The sequence below is a fragment of the Tamandua tetradactyla genome, chromosome 1, assembly GCF_023851605.1.
Source record: "Tamandua tetradactyla isolate mTamTet1 chromosome 1, mTamTet1.pri, whole genome shotgun sequence".
NCBI lineage: Eukaryota > Metazoa > Chordata > Mammalia > Pilosa > Myrmecophagidae > Tamandua > Tamandua tetradactyla.
In genome coordinates, this window is record NC_135327.1 from 82,132,546 (window position 1) to 82,154,609 (window position 22,064).

At 34.0% G+C, this 22,064-nt stretch overlaps 1 protein-coding gene and 1 non-coding gene across 3 annotated transcripts in view; one reads left to right on the top strand and one right to left on the bottom strand.

Annotated features, from left to right (window-relative positions):
- CDK13 (cyclin dependent kinase 13) overlaps window positions 1-22,064 on the bottom strand; it is a 121,609-nt gene that overhangs the window by 75,314 nt on the left and 24,231 nt on the right. For both annotated transcript variants that reach the window (XM_077119469.1, XM_077119473.1), the window contains exons 3-5: window positions 14,249-14,419; window positions 12,702-12,841; window positions 10,790-10,960 (exon numbers count right to left, since the gene is read on the bottom strand). In XM_077119469.1, coding sequence (XP_076975584.1) covers window positions 10,790-10,960; window positions 12,702-12,841; window positions 14,249-14,419 — 482 coding nt within the window. The remainder of the gene's footprint in view (window positions 1-10,789; window positions 10,961-12,701; window positions 12,842-14,248; window positions 14,420-22,064) is intronic.
- Window positions 11,594-11,698, top strand: LOC143652824 (U6 spliceosomal RNA). Its single transcript, XR_013160885.1, has one exon. It is a non-coding gene; the product is annotated as a U6 spliceosomal RNA (small nuclear RNA).

A 22,064-nucleotide genomic window follows, 5' to 3' on the forward strand; every position in this document is an offset into this window, starting at 1 on the left:
GTATACAGGTTTGCTCTAAAGGTAAGCGGAAAGAATGGTAAACCATTACAGGAATGAAAATACTTCACATATTATCTCATTTAAGCCTCACAATAACCCAGAAAGTATTATTATCTCTTTGTAACATATGAGGCTCAGAATTACTAAGTAATTTGTCCACAACCACAAAATGCTACTAAATACCCTAGTCTGACTGTTCCATCCCCGTTTTCTTCATTTAGAAGCAGGGGTTAATTACTAGCTTCCTCAGAGAGGGATCCCATATAGCAACATAACAGCTGTCTTTTAGTTTACATGCTCTAAACAATGACAATACCTTAACTGGCATTCTGCCTCTTACACTCCTTACCACCCATATTTCATCAAAGCAGAATTCTAAGTCTGATCTCTTCACTGTGGCTAAAGTATTCTCAATGTGAGCTCCTTACTTACCCCTCTGCTCTTCATCTCCAACCCACACCACTGTTTCTGCTAATTTGCCTCTCTCATTTCCTACTACCAAGTTTCATTCTTTTTTCCTTTTTCTATCGCTTCCCTCTTACTTGTGGGCTTAACCCCAATCAATCTGTGGGTTCACTTTTTTCCTTCTGGTAGGCTGACCAATCAATCACAGCTAGTCAGATATGACTGAAGGTTTTGCTCTTCTTAGCAACTTTTACTCTTAATGATTAGAAACTGCTTCTAAGCTTTCAGAAAAAGTTTCTTTTTCTTTCTTTTTTAAACTTCTGGGTCAGCAGCATTCCTGACATCATATCTCTATATAATAAAATTTCAATGGTGACTCAAACTAAATGATTCATTTCTTCTATCACTGCCTTTTCTCCACCTGATTATAAATAATTATTCTATAGTGATCTGTTTCTCTCCTTATGACCAAACAATAGCCAATTTTAAAGTGTGCTTACTATGTGCAATATTTTGGGCTTTACATTATCCCATTAAATACTCACAACAAACCTATGAGTCAAGTATCGCTGTCCATTTTGCAGATCAGGAAAATGGAAAATATGCAATGATATAAGCAAGCATTTGGACTCATGCTCTTAGGCATATCACATATTACCTTATAAAATCTGTTTCCAAAGAACACATTTCTTGTTCAGGCATCAAAAAACTACTGAATTGAAAGAAGGCACACCTTTCTATTTCTACTCAACCCCTCCAGCCCTTACATTCTCTTTGATTACTTTTCTATTTAACTCCACAACCCTTTGGGCACAGATTATTTCCTGGTGGGTGCTATACATTCTGATCTCTGTAGTGTCATTAAACTGTAAACTTCAACACATGAAGATAACTGGAATTTGCTTGTGACTCAGAGAAGAAGAAAGCCATTCCTAATTAAAATTTTAATTTTTTCCCTTTAAAATCATTATCTGATATAGCTTATTTAATATAACTAAAGCATCTTGCAGTATTGTCCACCAATTATGCAAAATCCACAACGATTAAAGGTTTGTTTGACTAGTGGTAAATGGGAGGCAGGGTAAGGGGCATATGTATGAGTTTTTCCTTTTTTATTTCTTTTTCCGGAGTGATGCAAATGTTAAAAAAAAAATGATCATGGTGATGAATACACAATCATGTGATGATAATGTGAGCCATTGATTGTACACCATGTATGGAACATTTGTATGTTAAAAATGTTTGTATGTTTATATGTTGTTTAATCAATAAAAATATTTATAAAAAAAGGTTTATTTGGTTATTCTAGAACAGATCCAATCTATTTTATAAATACTTTTCTTCTCAATTCAATTAAAAAAACATGAGTGCTCACCTAAGAGCAAGAAAACCGGATGGCTGAAATGTCCTTAGGATTTACTCAAAAGATGAACATTTTTACTATGTAAAAAATAAATTTAAAATTCATTAAGAAAAACAATAACCTGATAGAAAAAAAAAAAAGGGCAACCCACATCAAACGCTGAAACATGTTCTACAACCAATTGTGGTGCTGTGCTTTGAAATTTATTGTTTTTTTGTACATACGTTATTTTTCACAAAAGAAAGAAAAAAAAAGCCAACTGTGATGATAAAACAATATTTAAGCCTTCTAGCCTTCTATACTCTGGGGCAGCTAGAAGGAAAAATCTGAAAGGATCGTATGGTAGCCTATGACAAACTCTGGGATCTGTCCTTTAACTCTACTTATTGAAACTATTTCAAAAATAGTTTGAAAACTATTGCTTTTTTATTTCTTTGTTTTATATGTATGTTACATTATACAATAAAAAAGTTTTTTAAAAAAGGGCAAAGGATATACACAGGTAATTCATGGATAAAGGTATTCTTTTCCAAGATTATTTGGCTATTCTGGACCCCGTGTATTTCTAGAGCAGCTTACTAATTTAGGCAAAAAAAAAGACAGCTGGAATTTTGATAAGTTTTGCACTGAATTCATAGAACAATTTGGGGAGTATCTTAACAATATTAATTCTGACTCAGGAATACTGGATGTCCTTTCATATTTATTTTCAATAATGTTTTATAGTTTCCAGAATACAGACTTGCACTTCTTTGGTTAAACTTATTCCTAGGTATTTCTTCTTTTAAAAGCTACTGTAAATGGAATAAATGGAATTGACTTCTTAAGTTTCACTTTAGATTGCTAATTGTTAGTGTACAGAACTACAATCGTTTTTGCATACCAATCTTGTACCCTGCCACCCTGCTGAACTTATTTTTTAATTCTGATAGTGTTTTAGTGGATTCCTTAAGATTTTCTGTATTTCCTATACAGGTACAATACACATACACACACCAAATAAAGACACTTTTACTTCTTTCTTATGGCCTTTTCTTTTTCTTGTCTAATAAACCTGGTGAGAATCTCCAACACAACGTTGAATAGAAGTGGGGAAAGTAGATATCCTTGCCTTGTTTATCATCCTAGGGGAAAGCATTCAGTCTTTCACCATTAAGTATGATGTTATTAGTTTTTCATAGATGCTTTTTAACAGGATGAAGAAGTTCCCCTCTATACCTAGCTTGTTAACTGTACTGCCCTATTTTTCATTTTTTTGGTCCAAGAATCAAACCCAGGTCTCCTACATGTAAGGTGAGTAGACTGCCCTATTTTTGAAAAGTATAAACTGGCACAACCTTTCTGGAAAACAACCTAGCAGTATGTGTCAATTTTCAGAGTACAAATTCTTTGACCTAATAATTCTATTTCTAGGAATCTATTTAAGGGAATAATCTAGAGTTGTGAAAATGATTTATGCATAAGAACATTCAGGATGTGAAGGAAATCTGGTTCTGATGTCTACGGACCCAGTGACTGCTAGGACTGGTACAAGATCTGCTAATTATACAAAACCTTTATCCCTTGATACTTTATTTCTAACCTAAGTTGCAATTCAGAGTTGATTAGGAAGACTTCGTAGCAGATAAAATTCCTTTTCTGCTTAAAGGTATATGAATAGCTAGCTATTATCTCCAATAGCAAAATTTCAATATAAAAAATAATGAAATACCTGAAACAATTTCAATAGTGAAATACCAGAAAGAAATATATACATCAAGCGGCATATGCCATTTCAAGAGTATGGTATTAAAGATAATAAAAAATGCAGAACTTTGGTTCAAAAATGAATAATCATATATATGGGAAAGGAGACACAGTGAAACTATCTAGGTCATTTTATTTTCTTCTTTATACTCTATTTTCCAAATTTATAACAGTATGCTTACTATTTTCATAACCAAGTAAAGAAAGCCTATATATTAACTAACATAATCCTATTTCCCCGCCCCATCCAAAAAAATCTTACTAATTCTATATAATAATAGTACTACACAATAAGAGGGTATAGGATTTTGAAACTATGAATCCCTGACCTTTTATCTTAATTGGAAACTTGGTACATTTGAGACTGTATTAAGTTTCATCTTTATATGACAGAATGAATAACACAATACAGGCAGTATAATAAAGTTTAAACTTATAAATTACTTTCAACACTGCCTTAACATACTGTGGGGAGTCTCTGCTGCCATAGGAGAATTCTGTTTTTAATAAAATAATCCATGAGTTCATTTTTTCTTTTGTATGGGCAGGCACTGGGAATCGAACCCAGGTCTCCAGCATGGCAGGCGAGAACTCTGCCTGCTGAGCCACCATGGCCTGCCCTCATTTCTTTTTTATGATGGAAAAAAGGGATACAGTTTTCAGTTACTAGGAACAGACCCCTCAGAAAAGTTTTCTTGCTTACTTACCTGGCAGACTCTACAACTTCTATTGTTTAAATGTTATCAACTTTTTTTGAAACTCATTACCTACAACTGAAGTTCCAACAAAAGATTAATGAGTTAAAAATAAGGAAAAACTTCTAGGCAGAAGGGCTATCATTTCTACATAAGTTTATCAGTGCTGACACTTCTGGTTCCCAGAAACTGTAAGTCTTTCTTTCTCCAGTCAGGCATCTCCTCTTCCTGATTCACTAACTAGGCTGAATAACAATGTGAATAACATTGACCATATGTTATTTCTGTTATATCATCAGTCTCTAGACCAGCACTGCCCAACAGAACTTGCTGAGATGATGGCAATGTTCTACAGTTGCACTGTCCAAAATGGCAGCCACTAGCCACATGTAGCTACAAAGCACTCAAAATGTGGTTAGTTGGACTATGGAAAATTAATTTTTAAGTTTTACTGAATTTTAATTAATTTAAATTGAAATAGCCACACAGATGTATGTATGTATTGGCCAGGCCAGGTCTAGAGCCTGGCACACTTAGAATGAACAAATTAATCTTCCGTTCTTCCCAAACCTTAAGCAACAACAGCAATTCTATACTGTGTGAATAAGAGTTCAGCTTTTTAAGAAAATGAGATAGGGTAAGTAATTTTGAAGCAAGGTATTCATTAAGGGATATGCTAGTCTCATATTGCCTTTCATTGCCTCCTAAAACAAGTTCTGACAATTATGAATTAGAATGCCCTCCTCTCAAATTGTACCTATTTTTAACATACTACCTAGTCCACAGAACATTTCCACTTCTATACTCCATTCATTTATTTAGTTACTCAATATTTAACGATACTCCACTGTGAGCTAAATACTATGAATAAAAAATAGTATGAAATTCAGTTGCTGCTCTCAAGGACTTAAGTGGGAATGAGATATGAAAATATAATAACAAGCTGAAATAGAAAATACTATTATAGACCTATGTTAACATGCAAAGCAAGTGCAGGGGAAGTACTGCATATGGAAGTCACAGACTACGAAAGAAGTGTGTCGATTTGAAATTGTTGTGCACCCTAGAAAAGCCATGTTCTTTAATCCTGTTTTAATACTGTGGGGTGGAAACCTTGATTGGATTGTTTCCATGGAGATGTGACACACCCAATTTTGGGTGTGACCTTCTGATTAGATGGAGATGTGATGGGAGCAGACAGAAGCAATAGATTCAACACCAGACCCCAACCTGCGGTGATGCAGAAAGAAAATGCCCTCAGGGAACCTGTTTGAAACCAGAAGCCAAAGACCCAGCAGACACTGGATCTGTGCCTTCCCAGCTGACAGAGGTATTCTGAACCCTTCAGCCTTTTTTGAGTCAAGGTATCTTTTTTCCCTGGATGCCTTAGTTTGGACATTTTTTATAGCCTTAGAACTGTAAACTTACAGTTTAATAAACTCCCCTTTAAAAAGCCATTCCATTTCTGATAGGTTGGCATTCCAGCAACTTCAGCAAACCAATAAAAGACATGTCATTTGAGGACTTCTTCCCTGTACCAAACACTGAAGCTGTGCCATAAGCATTTACTACAGAATATTGTTTCCTTGAGGTTTTTAGGGAAATTCCAAATTAAAGTGTTGTTCAAATTCTATCATTATACCACACTAATGCTGAAAGCATTACAGTTAAATTTTTTATGCACAGTAATTATAATACTTGTTTTCTGTTATTCAGGATGCTTTGTTAATTTCAAGTACCAAAACATATTTTGTTAGATACTGTTAGTGTTTTCTTTTTTTTTTGTTAGTGTTTTCTTAATCTGAACACAGAAATATTTACATGCTGAGAAAGGGATTTAATGACTGAAGTTTATATTTTATACTGCATACAACTGCAGAACAAAAACTCCTCTAAATATCAGTATTGCAGGGTGTTGAAAATAGATGGTCATTCATATTTTGAAACTTCAACTTCTGTGTGAGACTAAAGGGAGAAATGTTTATTTGGTGCAAAATTTACATTTTGACTAGCGCATTTTCTAACTTAACTTATATGATCAGTTTAACTGAACACTGTAATAACATGGAACCTTGAATAAGACATGAGATATTTTCAGTTTGTTCAGGTTAGTGTGATGCCCTGATAAACTCCAGAGTGACCAGAAAAGTGAACATAGAAGTATTTGCAAAGTTCACTTGGGGGAATGGGGAGAAAGGGGGAAATTTTTAACTTCCTCATTTGGAGAATTCCTGATATACTCGAAAGCAGTGATGACAACCAAATCTATAGGCCGAGCCCTCAATCTTGGGGTTTGCCCCTATGAAACTTATCCCTGCAAAGGATAGGCTAAGCCTACTTAAAATTAGGCCTAAGAATCACCCCCAGAGAACCTCTTTTGTTGCTCATATGTGGCCTCTCTCTAAGCCAACACAGCAAGCAAACTCACTGCCCTTTCCCTGAACATGTGACATGACTCCGAATGGTGTAAACCTCCCTGGCAATGTGGGATAGAAATCCTGGACAGAAATCATGGGATGAGCTGGGACTCAGCATCAAAACCTTCTCGACCAAAAGGGGGAAGAGAGAAATGGGACAAAATAAAGTGTCAGTAGCTGAGATATTTCAAACAGAGTCAAGAGGTTCTCCTGGAGGTTATTCTTAAACATTATATAGACATCCCCTTTTTAGTATATGGTATATTAGAGTGGCTAGAGGGAAGTACCTGAAGGTGTAGAGCTTTGTTGCAGTAACCATGTTTCTTGAAGATGACTGTATAATGATACAGCTTTTACAATGTGACTGTGTGATTGTGAAAACCTTGTGTCTGATGCTGTTTTGATCTACAGTATGGACAGAAGAGCAAAAAATATGGATTAAAAATAAACAAATAATAGGGGGAACAAAGGTTAAAATAAATTGAGTAGACTGAAATACTAGTGGTCGATGAAAGGGAGGGGCAAGGGGCATGGTATGTATGTTTTTTCTTTTATCTTTTTTATTTCTTTTTCTGGAGTGATGCAAATGTTCAAAAAAATGATCATGGTGATCAATACACAAGTATGTGATGATACTGTGAATCACTGATTGTACACCATGTATAGAATGTTTGTATGTCAAGAATGTTTGTATATTTGTTTCTTAAGGTTTAAAATAAAAATATTTTAAAAAAAGAGAGAGAGAGACATGACAACTCAATGCAATTTGTAATCCTACACTGGATCCTATACTGAAGGAAAAATAAAACTATAAAGAACATTATTGGATCAATTGGCAAAACTAGAATGTGAACTGTAGAATAAATAAGAGCATTGTATCTAAAAAAAAAAAAAAACCTCTCTCTAACCAGAGAATGATACGCTGCATGAAAATTTTAAATTGAATTTCACAGTACTCTTTGAGAAAGTATCTTTTTATAAGTTCAAAACCCTCAGTGGGGGAAAGAAAATAATTAAGCATCTCCTGAAAAATAAATCATACTCTAATTCAAAAACTTTTTGGACGATAAAATATTAATACAGAAGTACTGAAATTAATACAAGTAACTGCATCCCAAGCTCCATGTAAAGAAACTAAAGATCTAGAGGAACAGAAAATACTTTCTCTGAAACAAAAACTTCAACTTGTTAAGATTGAAGAAAAAAAACAAAACAAAACAAAAGATTCAAGGATCCCCCAAAGTTATTAAAAAGAGATAGAATTGCTTAAAGATGAAGGAGAATCCAAAAAAAAAATTATTTAACGAGAGGATAATATGGTAGGCCATGATAAATTCTGGGATCTGTCCTGTAACTACTCATTGAAGGGTACTTTGAAAACTATTGCTTTTTTATTTGTTTTGTATATATGTTATACTTCACAATAAAAAAGTTTAAAATAAAAAAAAAAGTATTTAGAATTTGCTCATGCTCCTTCCATACCTTCAATTACTTCAGAAAAAACTTCTTTACAGTCTATAAATTTCTGCCCATAAATAAATCCACAACTTGGTGATACCACTAAACCACCTGTGTTTTTAAGGGCAATTTTTTAAAGACAAATATTTCATTTTTAATGTTTCATTATTAATTTTTCTTCATTTTTAAAGTAAGGCTAATTTTTTCAAAACACTTTCATGGTGTTTCTCTTATAAAATGTGTTGTGTTATAACAACACAATGTTTATATTTTCACAAGTGTGCATTTTCACTAGATGTTTTCCATTACTTATAATTTTCATATTTAAATTTTTAAGTATTTAGTTTGACATTTTGACATCTTATGAATCCTAATACACTCAAATTATACCAGTCTAATATATTAAAGCACTAGTAATTTCTTTCTGCTCCAGTATTGCAATCATTATTAGTAAAATGTCACACAGCTAGCATGGTCAGTACTAGAATCTAGGATTCCAAATCTAGTTCCCTTTTCATCAATTTATGCTGCTCCATCATGGTTTTCATCAAAATCATAATATTCATACAAAAGGATTATGTTTTAAATATTATACAACTTCACATATTCTAATACACTTAACTGACACCTAGTACATAAATGTAACTTCTGAAATAATAAAATACTTTCTTATTTATCATGACTCATCCATAAAAACAGAATTATGGTCGGAAGAAAGAAGATGAAGGGGGCAAATACATAAAAATCTATGATTTATAAAATACAGGGTGTTAGGTACTGTGGAGGAATAAAATAAAACAAAGGCTTCAGGGAATTTATAATTTAAAAAGGAAAATAAATTATGAACATAAATATAATACTCAGAAGACCATAAAACCTTTATATGTTCAGAGGCAGCAATCTTTCTAAAAAACTGCACTAAAGTACACATAGGATTAGCGTGTGTAAAGCTCATATATTCATTCAGCAATCATTCCTTCTGTTCTTTCTATGTTCAGTCACTGAGCTAGGTATGGGAGTGTAACAGTGACTAAAACAGATACAGTTCCCTTCTTTGTGAAGAGAAACAAGTAAACAAACCAATGTAATTACTATTACTTACTGGGAAAGGTCATGAAGAAAAAAGACTATTTAACTGTGTGTATGCCACTGCAAAGTGAAAAGACTTGTCGGGGAAGGTGTCACTAATGAAGAAAGCAATATTCAGGCTGAGACTTACAGAATGTGAAAAGTCAGCCTTTTAAATCACACACAAATGTATGTTTGTGTGTGTGTTATTGGGGTTGGGTAGAGAAGCTTAAGCCCAGGGAATCTGCATGTGTAAGGACTTTTAAGGCAGAAAAGTGTTTGGATCTATCTGAGAGGCCAATACCACTGAAGCTTGGTGAGCAAGCAGAAAACAGTATAGGTGGGGTTTGGAGAAGTAGGCAAGGACCATATCAAAGAAGCACGTATGCTGAGGGAAAAGTAAATATACCAATTTGTCTGGATAAAGAGGTTAAGGCAAAACAAAAGTATATTTGCACAACACCTTCACATATAAGGTCTTAATTGTTCTAATAGAATAAAAGAAATAATGAGGCTCAGAAGGGCTAAAGATATTGCTAATAATAAGGTCACACTGCTAATAAACTATGTCTCAAATCCATAAATTCTAACCCAAGTCAAACCAATGCCATTTCTACTATACAATACGAAGTAATGAAAGATAAGGTTAAAAAGGCAAACTGGGGTTCTTAAATGTAGGATAAGGAATATGGGCCTTATTATAGATAAAAAATTATGAGAGTAACACTGATTAAACAGATGATTTTGATGATCTATTTTTAAAAATTGGCACATAAGATATCAATCATCTTTAAACTGTGTTCCCTAGAAGAACAGGATTGTGGACGAGAAAGAGGAAAAAAACACAAGTAAGATATGTGTCTGTGTGGGGTTGGTGAGGACAGGAGGCTAAGTACTATCTTCAACCAGAATATACCTACTTTAATCTGTTCTTTATTAGATTTAGTTTAAAAAAAGAATTTTGCTGATTGAAAACCATATTATAAACTAAGAACACTTTGGTTCCAAAATCTTACACTAAGGATCTAAAACACACTGGCAGTAGAGCTTTTCTTTCACTCATTTATTTGTCCATTTATATGCCCTCTGATAACTACTTTAATAAGCAAGCTAATTTCTTTTCATCTTTCTGCTAAAAAAATCAATCGTATACCAAAAAAGTTTATTAAAAGTAAATAATTTCAAATCAGATTTTTGCCTCCACATTTTTTAAGACAATTTTTTTGGAGGGAAAAATATATATATATATTTATATATATTCTAAAATATATATATATTTTATATATTCTAAAATATATATATATAAAAACAATGTAAGATAAAAATGTAGAGTAAATATACTCAAATGATACTATAAACTGCCTTTCAATCACTAAAATAATGCACACTAAAAATCACCCATTGATGCTTATAAAATGAACACTATAAGGGTAAATATGCTTTGATGTTCATTTAGCTGACTCGAAAATCACTGAAGTAAATAAAATGGTGATCAACTCAACTAAATGTAGAGTTCAACATTAGAGCAATCGAGTTTTATATAAATGATAATTACTCAAATGGTGGATATCTATAACAAAATCAGCAAATCATTATCATTAACACTGAGAATTTGTTATTTAAATATGTTCACATACCTTTGTCCTTCTTAAAATCCAAAGCATCTTCTTTATCTGTCACTATTTCCTTCATATTGATAATACTCTGGTGGGTAAGCTGCCGGAGAATTTTAATTTCTCGAATTGCTGTAATTGGAAAGCCTTCCTTTTCATTATCTAGACGTACTTTCTTTAAGGCTACCATTTCCCCTATTAGAAAATTAAATGAAATCAGGTTACCAGTTGACCAAACCAGACGACATTTTTCTTAATTTTAAATTTAATTCATAATTCCTATCACTACTTCTTGAAACTACAACACAGAAAACATATTTTAGTTTCCAATATACCAAGGATAATATTTGGGTTCAAAAAATTGAGTCTCGGGCAGGCCACAGTGGCTCAGCAGGTAAGAATGCTTGCCTGCCAAGCCTGAGGACCCGGGTTCGTTTCCCGGTGCCTGCTCATGTAAAAAAAAAAAAAAAAAAAAATTGAGTCTCTAATTAAATAAATTATCGGGTATTTATCCAAATCGTGGAATATTGTACAAATGTTAAAAAGAATGAGGTAATCTTGTATGTATTGTTATCTTATGCTTTCTAAATGTTGAATAGCGGGTATAACATACTACCACTTGTACTTTTAAAAAGTGGGGGAGGGAAAGGCAAATATACGTGTATTTTCAAATATACACAAAATCTCTCTGAACAGTGGAGAAAACACTGTAAATTGTGCAGATCAGAAAATATGCTCAGATATAACTTGCCTAAAGCTGGCCTGTTACCTAGCAGTAAAATTGGGAATCAAAATCTGGTTTAGCTGTCTCAAAAGTATGAACCCTGTGTTTGCTTCAGCCGCACATATACTAAAATTGGAACGATACAGAGAAAATTAGTATGGCCCCTGTGCAAGGATGACATACAAATTCATGAAGCGTTCCATATTTTCAGGGCAAAAAAAAAAAAAAAAGAAAATGTGTGAACCCTTCCCATTATGTTTAACTACCTTATAATTTAGTTTAATTATGAAGGTAAAAATCTAAATAGAAGTAAACACCCCCAAAATTAAAACCCTGGTATAAGAAAAAATTCACTTTAATAAAAGTTTGTTGCGGTAAAAAAAAAAAAAAAGTCTGTTCATTCCACTTTAGAGAAAAAAGGGATTCTGCACTGACAAATTTTCCAAATAAAGTTTATATTTTTAATCATTAAAATGTATTTTACTCATTTTTATGGAAGTTCTTTTTGTAAGGTGGCAGGATTTCTTGTTTTAAACAGTTAAGAAAGGTATAATCTAATCTTTTTGATATTATAGACTCATCAGCATAAATATCAATTATTATTCTGTACTGTAATTACCTTCCCAGGATTTTTAAGCATAAAAACATCTCTCCTATACTAAATGGCCTTGGATAATTGTACTACTTAATCTACTGGCTTACTTCAACAAGGAGTTATGAACAAAGACTAAAGATTGGTTCTATGCATTATCTAGTGTAATACACAGCCTCTGACAGTTACTTTTTCCACTGCTGCAAGGCCTTTTAAACTTTATTCCAGGTTCCTGATTACATTCTGAAAGAGAACACTGCTAAATCTGGTCTTCTTACAGTAAAGGATAATTTCGAGCCCTCAAAATTTTTTAGCCAAAACAAATTGCTGTATACTCAATAAACCAAATTACTACTAAGGTCAAGATGCTTCTTTCCCCAGATTACTAGCTACATAAAAATTATTCACCATAAAAGAAAAAAAAATTCCACCAACACATCACAAATACTAAAGAAGCACTTTCGACAGACAAAACAAGATTAAAAAAAAACAATCAAGATGAAACAAAAGACCTAGAATTCTCTCTAAATTAATGTTTTAAAATTCTTAAAGCTACACATTAATTAGAATAGAAAGACAAATTAAGAACATCCATATGCTATAGCCCTTGGCATTCTTACCAGTGTCTTTATCCCTGGCCTTGTAAACTTGTCCATAGGTACCTTCTCCAATAATTCCAATGATATCAAATTTATCCACGCAGCGTTTTCCCCAGTCAATATCTTTTTCTTTGATTTCACCATAGCGAGGCCCACAAATTCTAACAAATATAGTTCTTTAGTTTTTATATACAATCAAGCAAATTGAATAAACTGTTTAATAACTCAATATCCACCCTCCTCCCAATCTTATATCCTTCATTTTTCCCCACCCTGTATAGTCATGATCATCTATCCAATACAAGTAACACTGTGATTTGGTATTTTAGATTATTGTAAAAGTCATGGCATCATTTCTTCTGACTCTTATTCTGTAGACTAGAGTAAATTGTGAAAGAGAAGTAGCAGAGCTTGTAGGAAGGGCTTTCAGATATAAAATGCAATTTTTCAATGAGTGGATTAAACCAATACTAAAAGAAAAAGTCAAAGTTTTCTAAACAATCAAGAAAGTTTCATTTTTCATTAATTGATTATGTATGCTTGGATGGATAGATTTATATATGTGTATATACACACACAGATACATATATCTGCTTTCAAAAAACAAATGTTTTATAATAAACATCAACAAAATCTAACATAAAGTTTATTGACAAATTAAGGTTTAGGCTATATGAAATCATCTTAAAAATGGAAACACTAGAAAGTAGATTTTCATCTAGAAGAGTATAAAATAAACTAATATAATCAACTCTCACAGATCCACACATATAATAAATATGACCCTGAAATTTTACATTCTTCAAAAAGATATGTAATGTTGCAGTGTTAAAACATTCTGGTAGTTCATCGTGATTTAAGTTAACAGAATAAAATGACGATATCCAAAGACAGACTATTTTAAAAGTGTTCTAGCTTTCTACCCCATAATCAGAAAATGACTTTCTCATACTCATTCACTAGGCACTACCTGAACAGCAATTCTAAAATCAGGCCTAACTCAAAGTCCAACTCACACTTTCCACTGGTTAAGTAGAAATGAAAAAAAGGAATCTATGTTTTCCCACCCTTAACCGATGAAAAAGTGTCAGGGGAAAAAGTTATATCTAGGCACTTACTTGAAACTAATATAGGATATAAATTTCAAACCTTCCAGTCCACCCCTTGGCAAATGAAGAATGCATTTAGATATGAAAGCAAAAGGCAAAGGAAAACATGGTAACTTGCCTATTACTAAATTTGTTTGGGCTTACTAAATACGGATTTTTATCCTATCCAATTTCAGAGTTTCTGCAGTATTTAAATAACTTAACTACAGAAATTGTTAAACACATACAATATCCCAAGTAATTAATACATTACAAACTGTGAGAGAAAGTTAAACTGGTTTTATTAGATATTGTAAATAAGTACGCAGAAAATTATGAAAACACTAAAAGAATTTATTCAAATTAAGTTGAAGGCATAAATACACTTTTTATTTTAAATCTTAATTATGTTTTATGATTTTATGATGATCCAGAACCACTTCTGGTAAATTTAAGAGCAGGTAGAAAGCAAGCACATACTTAGGCCTTCTTTTACTATGTAACTGTGTTGCTGTTTTCTTTTCCTCTGGACTCTTTGAGAGATCATCTCCTCCTGGTAGCTCAGGGGGCAGTGGCAAGTCAGCAAGAAGACATCGCAGTTTCTTTTCTACCTCTTTTTTAACAGCTTTTACTGAAATATTTCCTCGTAAGCTAAAAAAAGAAAGGAGTCAGACAAATAAGCAAATCACAAAAATTTATTTGGTTCAAAAATAAAAATGTGATCATGTCTTCTATATAAGTTGCTATGGCACTTATATGCAAAGGCATTCATTGCAATGGCAATGAATACTCTGTACTATTTCACATCGTAAAGTTCCTTTACTCTCCAGATAAATTAATATACTATAGGGGATGCATGGGTAGTTCAGTGATAGAATTCTTGCCTGCCACATAGGAAACCCAGGATCAATTCCCAGCCTATGCACCCAACAAGATCCAATATACAGTGCTGTGACAATGGGATATTCACATGGAAAAGAATGAAAGGTAACCATAGCACACAGCATACAAATATAAATAAACAAATAGGCTTCGTTTAAAAATAATAATATACTATATTCAAGTGCAAAAGGAATAATTTGGGGGTAAAAATGATACGGAATTAGTTAAATTCTGTGTAAGTTATTTAAATACTAAAGGATTCTGAAAAAAGAATGGAATTTGTTAATATATCAAAACTGGCTGATTGATTATAACAAATGTACCATAGAAATGTAGGATGCTAGTAATAAGCAAAGTGGATGGTGGGTACATGGAGAATCTCTATACTTTCATAATCCTTCTGTATATCTACAACTTTCTAAAAATTAAAATTTTAAAAAATAATATAGGATTACTGCAAAGTTACAAATTAAAATGGGAAGGCAATATGCTTTGCAGGAAAATTCATTAGTTTTGTAACAGCGTTTCATTTGATTCTGTTGGAGAAACAAAAGCTGTTTTACTGTAAGAAAGAAAAAAAAACATGCTATTATTTATATGCCCATTTAAATAACCACAAACAACTAATTCAGCTTCACCCCTGTTCAGGGTTAACCAATTTTTCTCAAACGGATAACGATTCTTTAAAATTTTTTATAAGGCTCCAGCTTACTAGAATTACAGATGAAAATTTAAGCTCAGTTAAAGTTTTGTACTTAAGAATCCATAAAGAACTCTAATTTTTAAATTATATCTTAACTTCATAACTGATTACTTTAAAATCCCAATAATACAAAATATTATATGACACACTGAAAAAGAATCCTATAATGAGAATGAAATTTGAACTTCACATACTTTCAATAGTTGTTACGAACTCCATGATAAAAAATTGAGTGACACAACGCTATTGCAGTCTGAAATTACTAAAGACGTTGTCAATGTAAATTATTTAATTTTAATGATTGTACCTCTTTCTATTCATGTTGAATATTATAATATATAAAACAAATGGATTATTTAATACCATCTGATAAAAACTATCAATAAGCACAATAAAACGGTGCCTTTTTTTTATAACACCATGTTGCTCACTAGAAGGTTCTTTACCAGCGAAAATATGCTCGGAAAGAAATTGTAAAAAAAAGAAAATTATAGCTTTATTTATAAAATTTATAGTATCACACAGCTAAACCTCTCTATTTTACTGTCCTTCCATTAAAAAAGTACTGGGTAAGTGCTTCTATGTGCCACTTACTGTGTACAGCACTGGAGGTTTAATGGCAAAAACAACCACAACAAAGACATTCTTTTGGAAAGTACAGAGAAGTAAAGCAACAAGTTGGTACAGTGGGATAAAATACTATAAAAATAGATTCCCAGAGTAATGTGGAAGCATACAAGAGTAGCAGAATCAGATGCAGAAGGCAGTAAAGGCTTCTTTCTGGAAAAGGTAGCTCTTTAATACTGTCTGAAAATGAGCCTATTTAAAATTATTTTGAAAACTATAGTCTCTAATTTACAATTAGGCTTTAGTCAAAATTCTCATTTGAAGATTCAAATCAAAATTGCAGGAAACAGAGCATGCCCTGCAGGACACCTTGGATCATAGGCAAGGCACAGGCAGCTGCTCAGAGGCAGATGCCGGTGGAGAGGCACACAAGGCTCAGGAAAGACGGTGGTGGGGACCCCCATTTATCTGTCTTCATCCCTGTGACTGTGCGCTGTAGACCAGGGGAGCCACATAGGCAAGGTCTGGCTCCAGGAATGTCCTCCCCTGGTTCAGTCTCGGCTCTCCAAAGCCCAGTGAGTCCCACTGTCCTTTCCACCTCCCAGATGCAGCACAGAGGCCTCAGACTAAGCCCCTCTTAGCAATACAGGGGTTTCACAGGGCTTGAGAAGGCAGCACAAGAGGCATTTAATTTTAATGATTATACATGTGAGGTAGGCTTTCAGGCCAAGAGCCTTACACACCTAGTGTAAAAACGGTACAAGTATACAGACTCTCGATAGATTTTTACCTTAACTGCAAGTCTGATGGTTTTTGTAAATGTTCTTGGTGTTTGACTGTAATGTAACTATTCACCAAACGAAAATACATGGTCCTTTAGTCCTGGTGCTGCCAGGACTCTCTCAATGCGTTTTATTTTTTAATCGTAGAAACAGTATTGGGCACGAGGAAGAGGTTTGGAGTGTGAGTGATTGTGTTTTCTTCCCTTCCTGTGGCATTTATTCGGTGGCCTTGCAACTTGCTACCTAGGGGAGACTGATGGGGCATATGCCCTCAAGACAGGCTGGTGAAGAGGTACTCATTTCCCGAGGCCACAGGGACTCTGAACCCCAGATGTGGGCCCTGGTTGCAGCCAAGGCAGGCACTGTTAGAGGTCCCCAAGGGAAGGGGAGTGAAGCAAAGGACAGTCAGTTGCTGCACAGGTAAGTTCAAGGCTGGGGGCCCGCCAGTCCCTAGACCCCAGACTCAGCTGGAGAAAGCCCCCTTCCACTCCTACCTACAAGGAGAAACCTGACTTTCTGCTTAACTTTTATGTTCAGAGTGAAGGAAATTGCCAAACTTCCTATAAGTGAAGATATAAGTGAAGACTTTCTCCAACTGTCCAGAAAAGGGGGTAGGGAATGAAGGCCAGAGTAGCTAGTACACCTCTGTCCCTCCCACCCAATCCTTATGCTGCAGCCAAGCATCCAGGGAAGCAGCCCTTCTTTTTCTAGACACCCAGCCCCTAAGCTTACCCCAAACCCCACACCGTGTCCCTTCTTTCCACCTTTGTAAGTCTGTGAAAAGGAAAAAAATATAAACAGAGTTTTGGCTGAAGCACCTCCTTCCAGCTGTGACTTTTAAACTGTGTAATATACAGAGAAGGTTATTGATGTTCTAAGACACTGTGTGGTTGTGCAATTTCTGTACATTTCCGATTAGAAATAGTTAAGATTTATTTAGCCATTTAAAAAAAACAGAGGAGTAAAACAAGCAAAAAATCCTAATTTTACCTAAAACTTAAAAGGCTTCCTATATTCCATGAAAATATCAAATTGAGCAGGATTCTCAGATTTAGGAGAAATGAAATATGACATTTCAAGAATAATACTACACAATTTAAAATATTATACTTTTACTGATTATTTGCAATAACCAAACACAAAACGTGCTTAAAAAGCTGCAATTAAAAAAAAAGTTGCAATTTACAACAACAAAAACAATAAAATGCACAAGAAATACACAAGCCTAAGGAAAAAAAAATTAAAACTACTGACTGAAGACCATAAACTAGATCTGAATAAATGGAAATAAACCACATTTTTTAACAGGAAAACTGCAATAATATAAATTGCCAATAGTCTCCAAATTCATCTATTAACATTTAGTAGCGTTCCAAACAAAACCATGCAAGTTGTTTAAATGTAACCTGATAAGCTGACTGATGATAAAATTCATCTAAGAATAAAGGCTAAAGAATTACCAAGAAATTTCTAAAGACTGATGAAGTTAGATTTGGCTTATCATATATATAGTCAACAGACCTGACTGGATACATCCCAGAGTATATTAAGCAGATAATTATAAAAGTATTGGCAAAATTCCTTGAGAGATGGGAGAAAAATTATGGAACTATTAAACTTTACCACTGGGGAAACCCTGGATACTGTGTCAAACATTAGGTATACCCAAATCAACAGGCTAAGCCCTTGATCTTGAGGCTTGCTCCTGTGAAGCTGATGTATGTAGTGGAGAAGCTTACCCTACCTATAGGTATGCCTAAGAGTCACCTCCAGAGGGCCTCTTTTGTTACTCAGATGTGGCCTTTATCTCTCTAAGCCCAACTTTGCAAGTGAAACCACTGCCCTTCCCCCTACATGGGACATGACATCCAGGGATGAAAGTCTCCCTGGTGGCATGGGAGATGACCCCCAGGGATGAGCCTGGCCCTGACACCATGGGATCAACAATGCCATCCTGATTAAAAGGGAGAAAAGAAGTGTAGCAAATAAAGGATCAGTGGCTGAGAGAGTTCAAATAGAGCTGAGAGGCTACACTAGCGGTCACTACAACGTATAACGCATGTTACAGTTAGACATTGCTACTTAGCATAACTTGCCAAACTCCAACCAAAACCAATCCTGACAATCCCAAAGAATACCTAGGGCATATTATAAGATTATACAAAAGTTCCATGCACTAGGGTAACTTTACAAAAAATCTACAACCTCCAGATGGGTCCCTGGACCAGATAAGTCCTGAAATGCAGAGAGGGGAAAGCCCTTCCAGAACATCAATTATCTCTATCCCCCTCTCCCATATTATCAACAGCCCCTTTCAACATGAAAAAGTTAGAATGAACATAGCCCAAATACCCCTAAAGATGGGAAAAAGATCAAAGTTGATGGTATAATTATACAGAGAAGGTCAGGTTCAACAAATGAGTATGAGCGCTGAATCATTATACTGATATTTCTTTTAGCTTCCAGTACCTTAGAGCAGCTAGAAATAAAAATCTAAAATTATGGAACTGTAACACATATCAAATTGTGAAATCTGTTCTACAACCAATTGTTGACGTGTACTTTGAAATTTATTGCTTTTATGTATATATGCTATTTAAAGAGAAGGAGGAGCATAACAGAGAAGATAGGATTTAACAAACGAATATAACTGCTGAATCATACTGATATTTCTGTTGGCCTCCAGTATCTTGGCACAGCCAGGAAAAAAAAGAAAAATCATGAAACTGTAACCCATACCAAACTTTAAAATCTGTTCTATAACTAGTTGTTAAAATGTACTTGGAAATTTACTGCCTTTTTGTATGTATATTTTACAATTAAAAAAAAATGTTGGAAAAAAAAAAAACCCACAAGACTATAATGACTAAATGGGAGAAGAGGTCTTACTTGGGGAAAAAAGAAAAGCCAGCTAAAGTTACAAGAAATGACAGATTTAAAAATCACCATTTACAGCCCCTAATGTAATAATTAACTTAAATATCATCAAAGAATGCAAGCCATTAGGAAATGGGTTGTTGGGGAAATGAATATTCAAATGTTCATGAAGTATAAACCCACAACTTCTAATTGCAAAGGGAGGGAAAAATGAATTAAGAGATCTTAAGGATGGTCAACACCTTAGTCAACTGATCACATTAATACTACTAATAAGCAATATGACATTTTGTTCTTCTTTGAGCAACCATATGAAATACATAAAATCACCTATTAAACATTCTGACTCCCAAACAACTTAGTCTAAACAAGGGACATCTAATTTACAGTTTAGGGGAAATGGAAGGCTTAGAAATGAACAAGCTAAATGTCACCAACAAGAAATAGACAAATCCAGAAGGTGTGGCAAACTATAAAGACAACTGGTCTGAGTTCTTCCAAAAGTCCACGAGGAAAATTTGAGAGTATATAGATTAGAAAGTAGATGATATTCTGTTACTACTGTTAATTTCCTCAGGGGCAATAATGTTATTGCAAGTAAGTAAGAGACTGATCATATTCTCAAATTACCTTGATCATTACTTACAGTAACATGAAAAAAAGGGGGGGAAGAGATATCTTCTGCAATTATAAAAGGGGAAATAACCCACCAACAGTTATTACTTTACAAAAACTGAAACTTTAGGACAAGCACTTTGTCTATTACACTGCTACACAATATAATACTACTTAGTTATTCTTCACTTTCTGTCTTTTGTAATTAATAAAATCATCACTAATCTAAAGTACTTTAATATTTCCTACAGTCTAGATATATAACTAATAATCATAGTATCTGAGATGCACCGCACTTCACAGTTTGTAAAATTCTGTCCAGTATCTCATTCATTCATTCCTCACAACTAATCTGTGAGGTCAAACAGGGTAAATTTCATCATATTTCACAGAACTAAACAGAATAAGGCTCAGAAAGATTAAGTTATAAGATAGTAAGAAGTACAACTATAGCCCATGACAAATTTTTTATTGCACTGTTCCTAAAGATAATGAATGTAAAATAGGTCTCTGGCCCTACCCACAGCCTCATCCCATACCATTTCCAAAATAGCATTTTTAACCATTCATCTTTTTGATAATACATTTTTAATCACCCAAAACTTTTTCAAAAATTAAAAAGGAAGATGAAAAATGCCTCCTCCCCCTACATTTAAATTTTGGTAGTTTTTAAATTATAGTCATCCAAATGAATAGAGTTCTACCGGTGTTGGATCCTTCTTTGGCCACAGAGATGTATTAGTAGTAGTACTCAGGAATCTTAAGAAGACTTCCATATTCATGAAACATACAAAGACACTCAAAGAAAGAAAGAGACAGAGCAGAGACACAAGAAAGAGAAAAGCAGAGAGAGATGAAAAATGTGAGTTCAAAAAAATATTTTAATGACCAAGAATGACATGTGTTACTACCTCATTAAAAACAGATGAATCTAAACCAGGTAAGTCCTGAAAAGCACAGGGGACAGCCCTTCCAGAGTATCAACTAGTTCCATCCCCCTATCCCATACTGACAGCCCCTTTCAACATGGAAAAAGTTAGAACGGGCATAGCGTAAATACCCCTAAAGAGTGGGAGAAAGATCAAAGGTGATGGTAGAGTAATACAGAGAAGGTCGGGTTTAACAAATGAGTATGAGTGCTGAATCATTATACTGCTATTTCTTTTAGCCTCCAGTACCTTAGAGCAGCTACAAATAAAACCTAAAATTGTGGAATTGTACCCCCCCCCCAAAGAAAGAACCACAGATGAATCTAGAAATCTCCTTAACCACTCACAGTGTCCTGAGTTCTTGAAAAAATTCCCAGTAAAAATTTACCCCATAAGACACAGATAAAAAATAAAGTAGAAAACAACCAGTTTCACTAAGCTCTAGACCTGTATGTTCAGCAACTGGTTAAACTCTCACTAATGGAGTGGCTCAAGCCTCTCTGTGCAGGACAGTCTGTTACAGGACTCATCAACATTACAAATCACTACTGTCATGGACCTTCAATTCTCCTGGAAAATAGTCAACCCTGCACATACCACAATTAAAGTACTATGAATGGGTAACACCTCATTAAATTGGATAGGGTTTCCAGGCAAAATTCTGACTGTAGAAAAAAAGGTACCTTGAAAGTCATGAATCACAGGAATTATGATTTAGCTTTTCTGTGTTTTGAATTATAAAATTTTCAGTGTTAGCCAAACTAAGCACTGAAAAGTCTACCCACATGGCATTTTTATCCACCTGTTTTCAAATTCTATGAAGAAAATCAGCTATGAAAACTGCCCATACAGAAAAAGAAAAGGGAACAGAGGGAGACCAGCTATAATTTCTTCATAAAAATAAAATTGTTAAGTGGTATAATAGGCAGATAAATCATGCA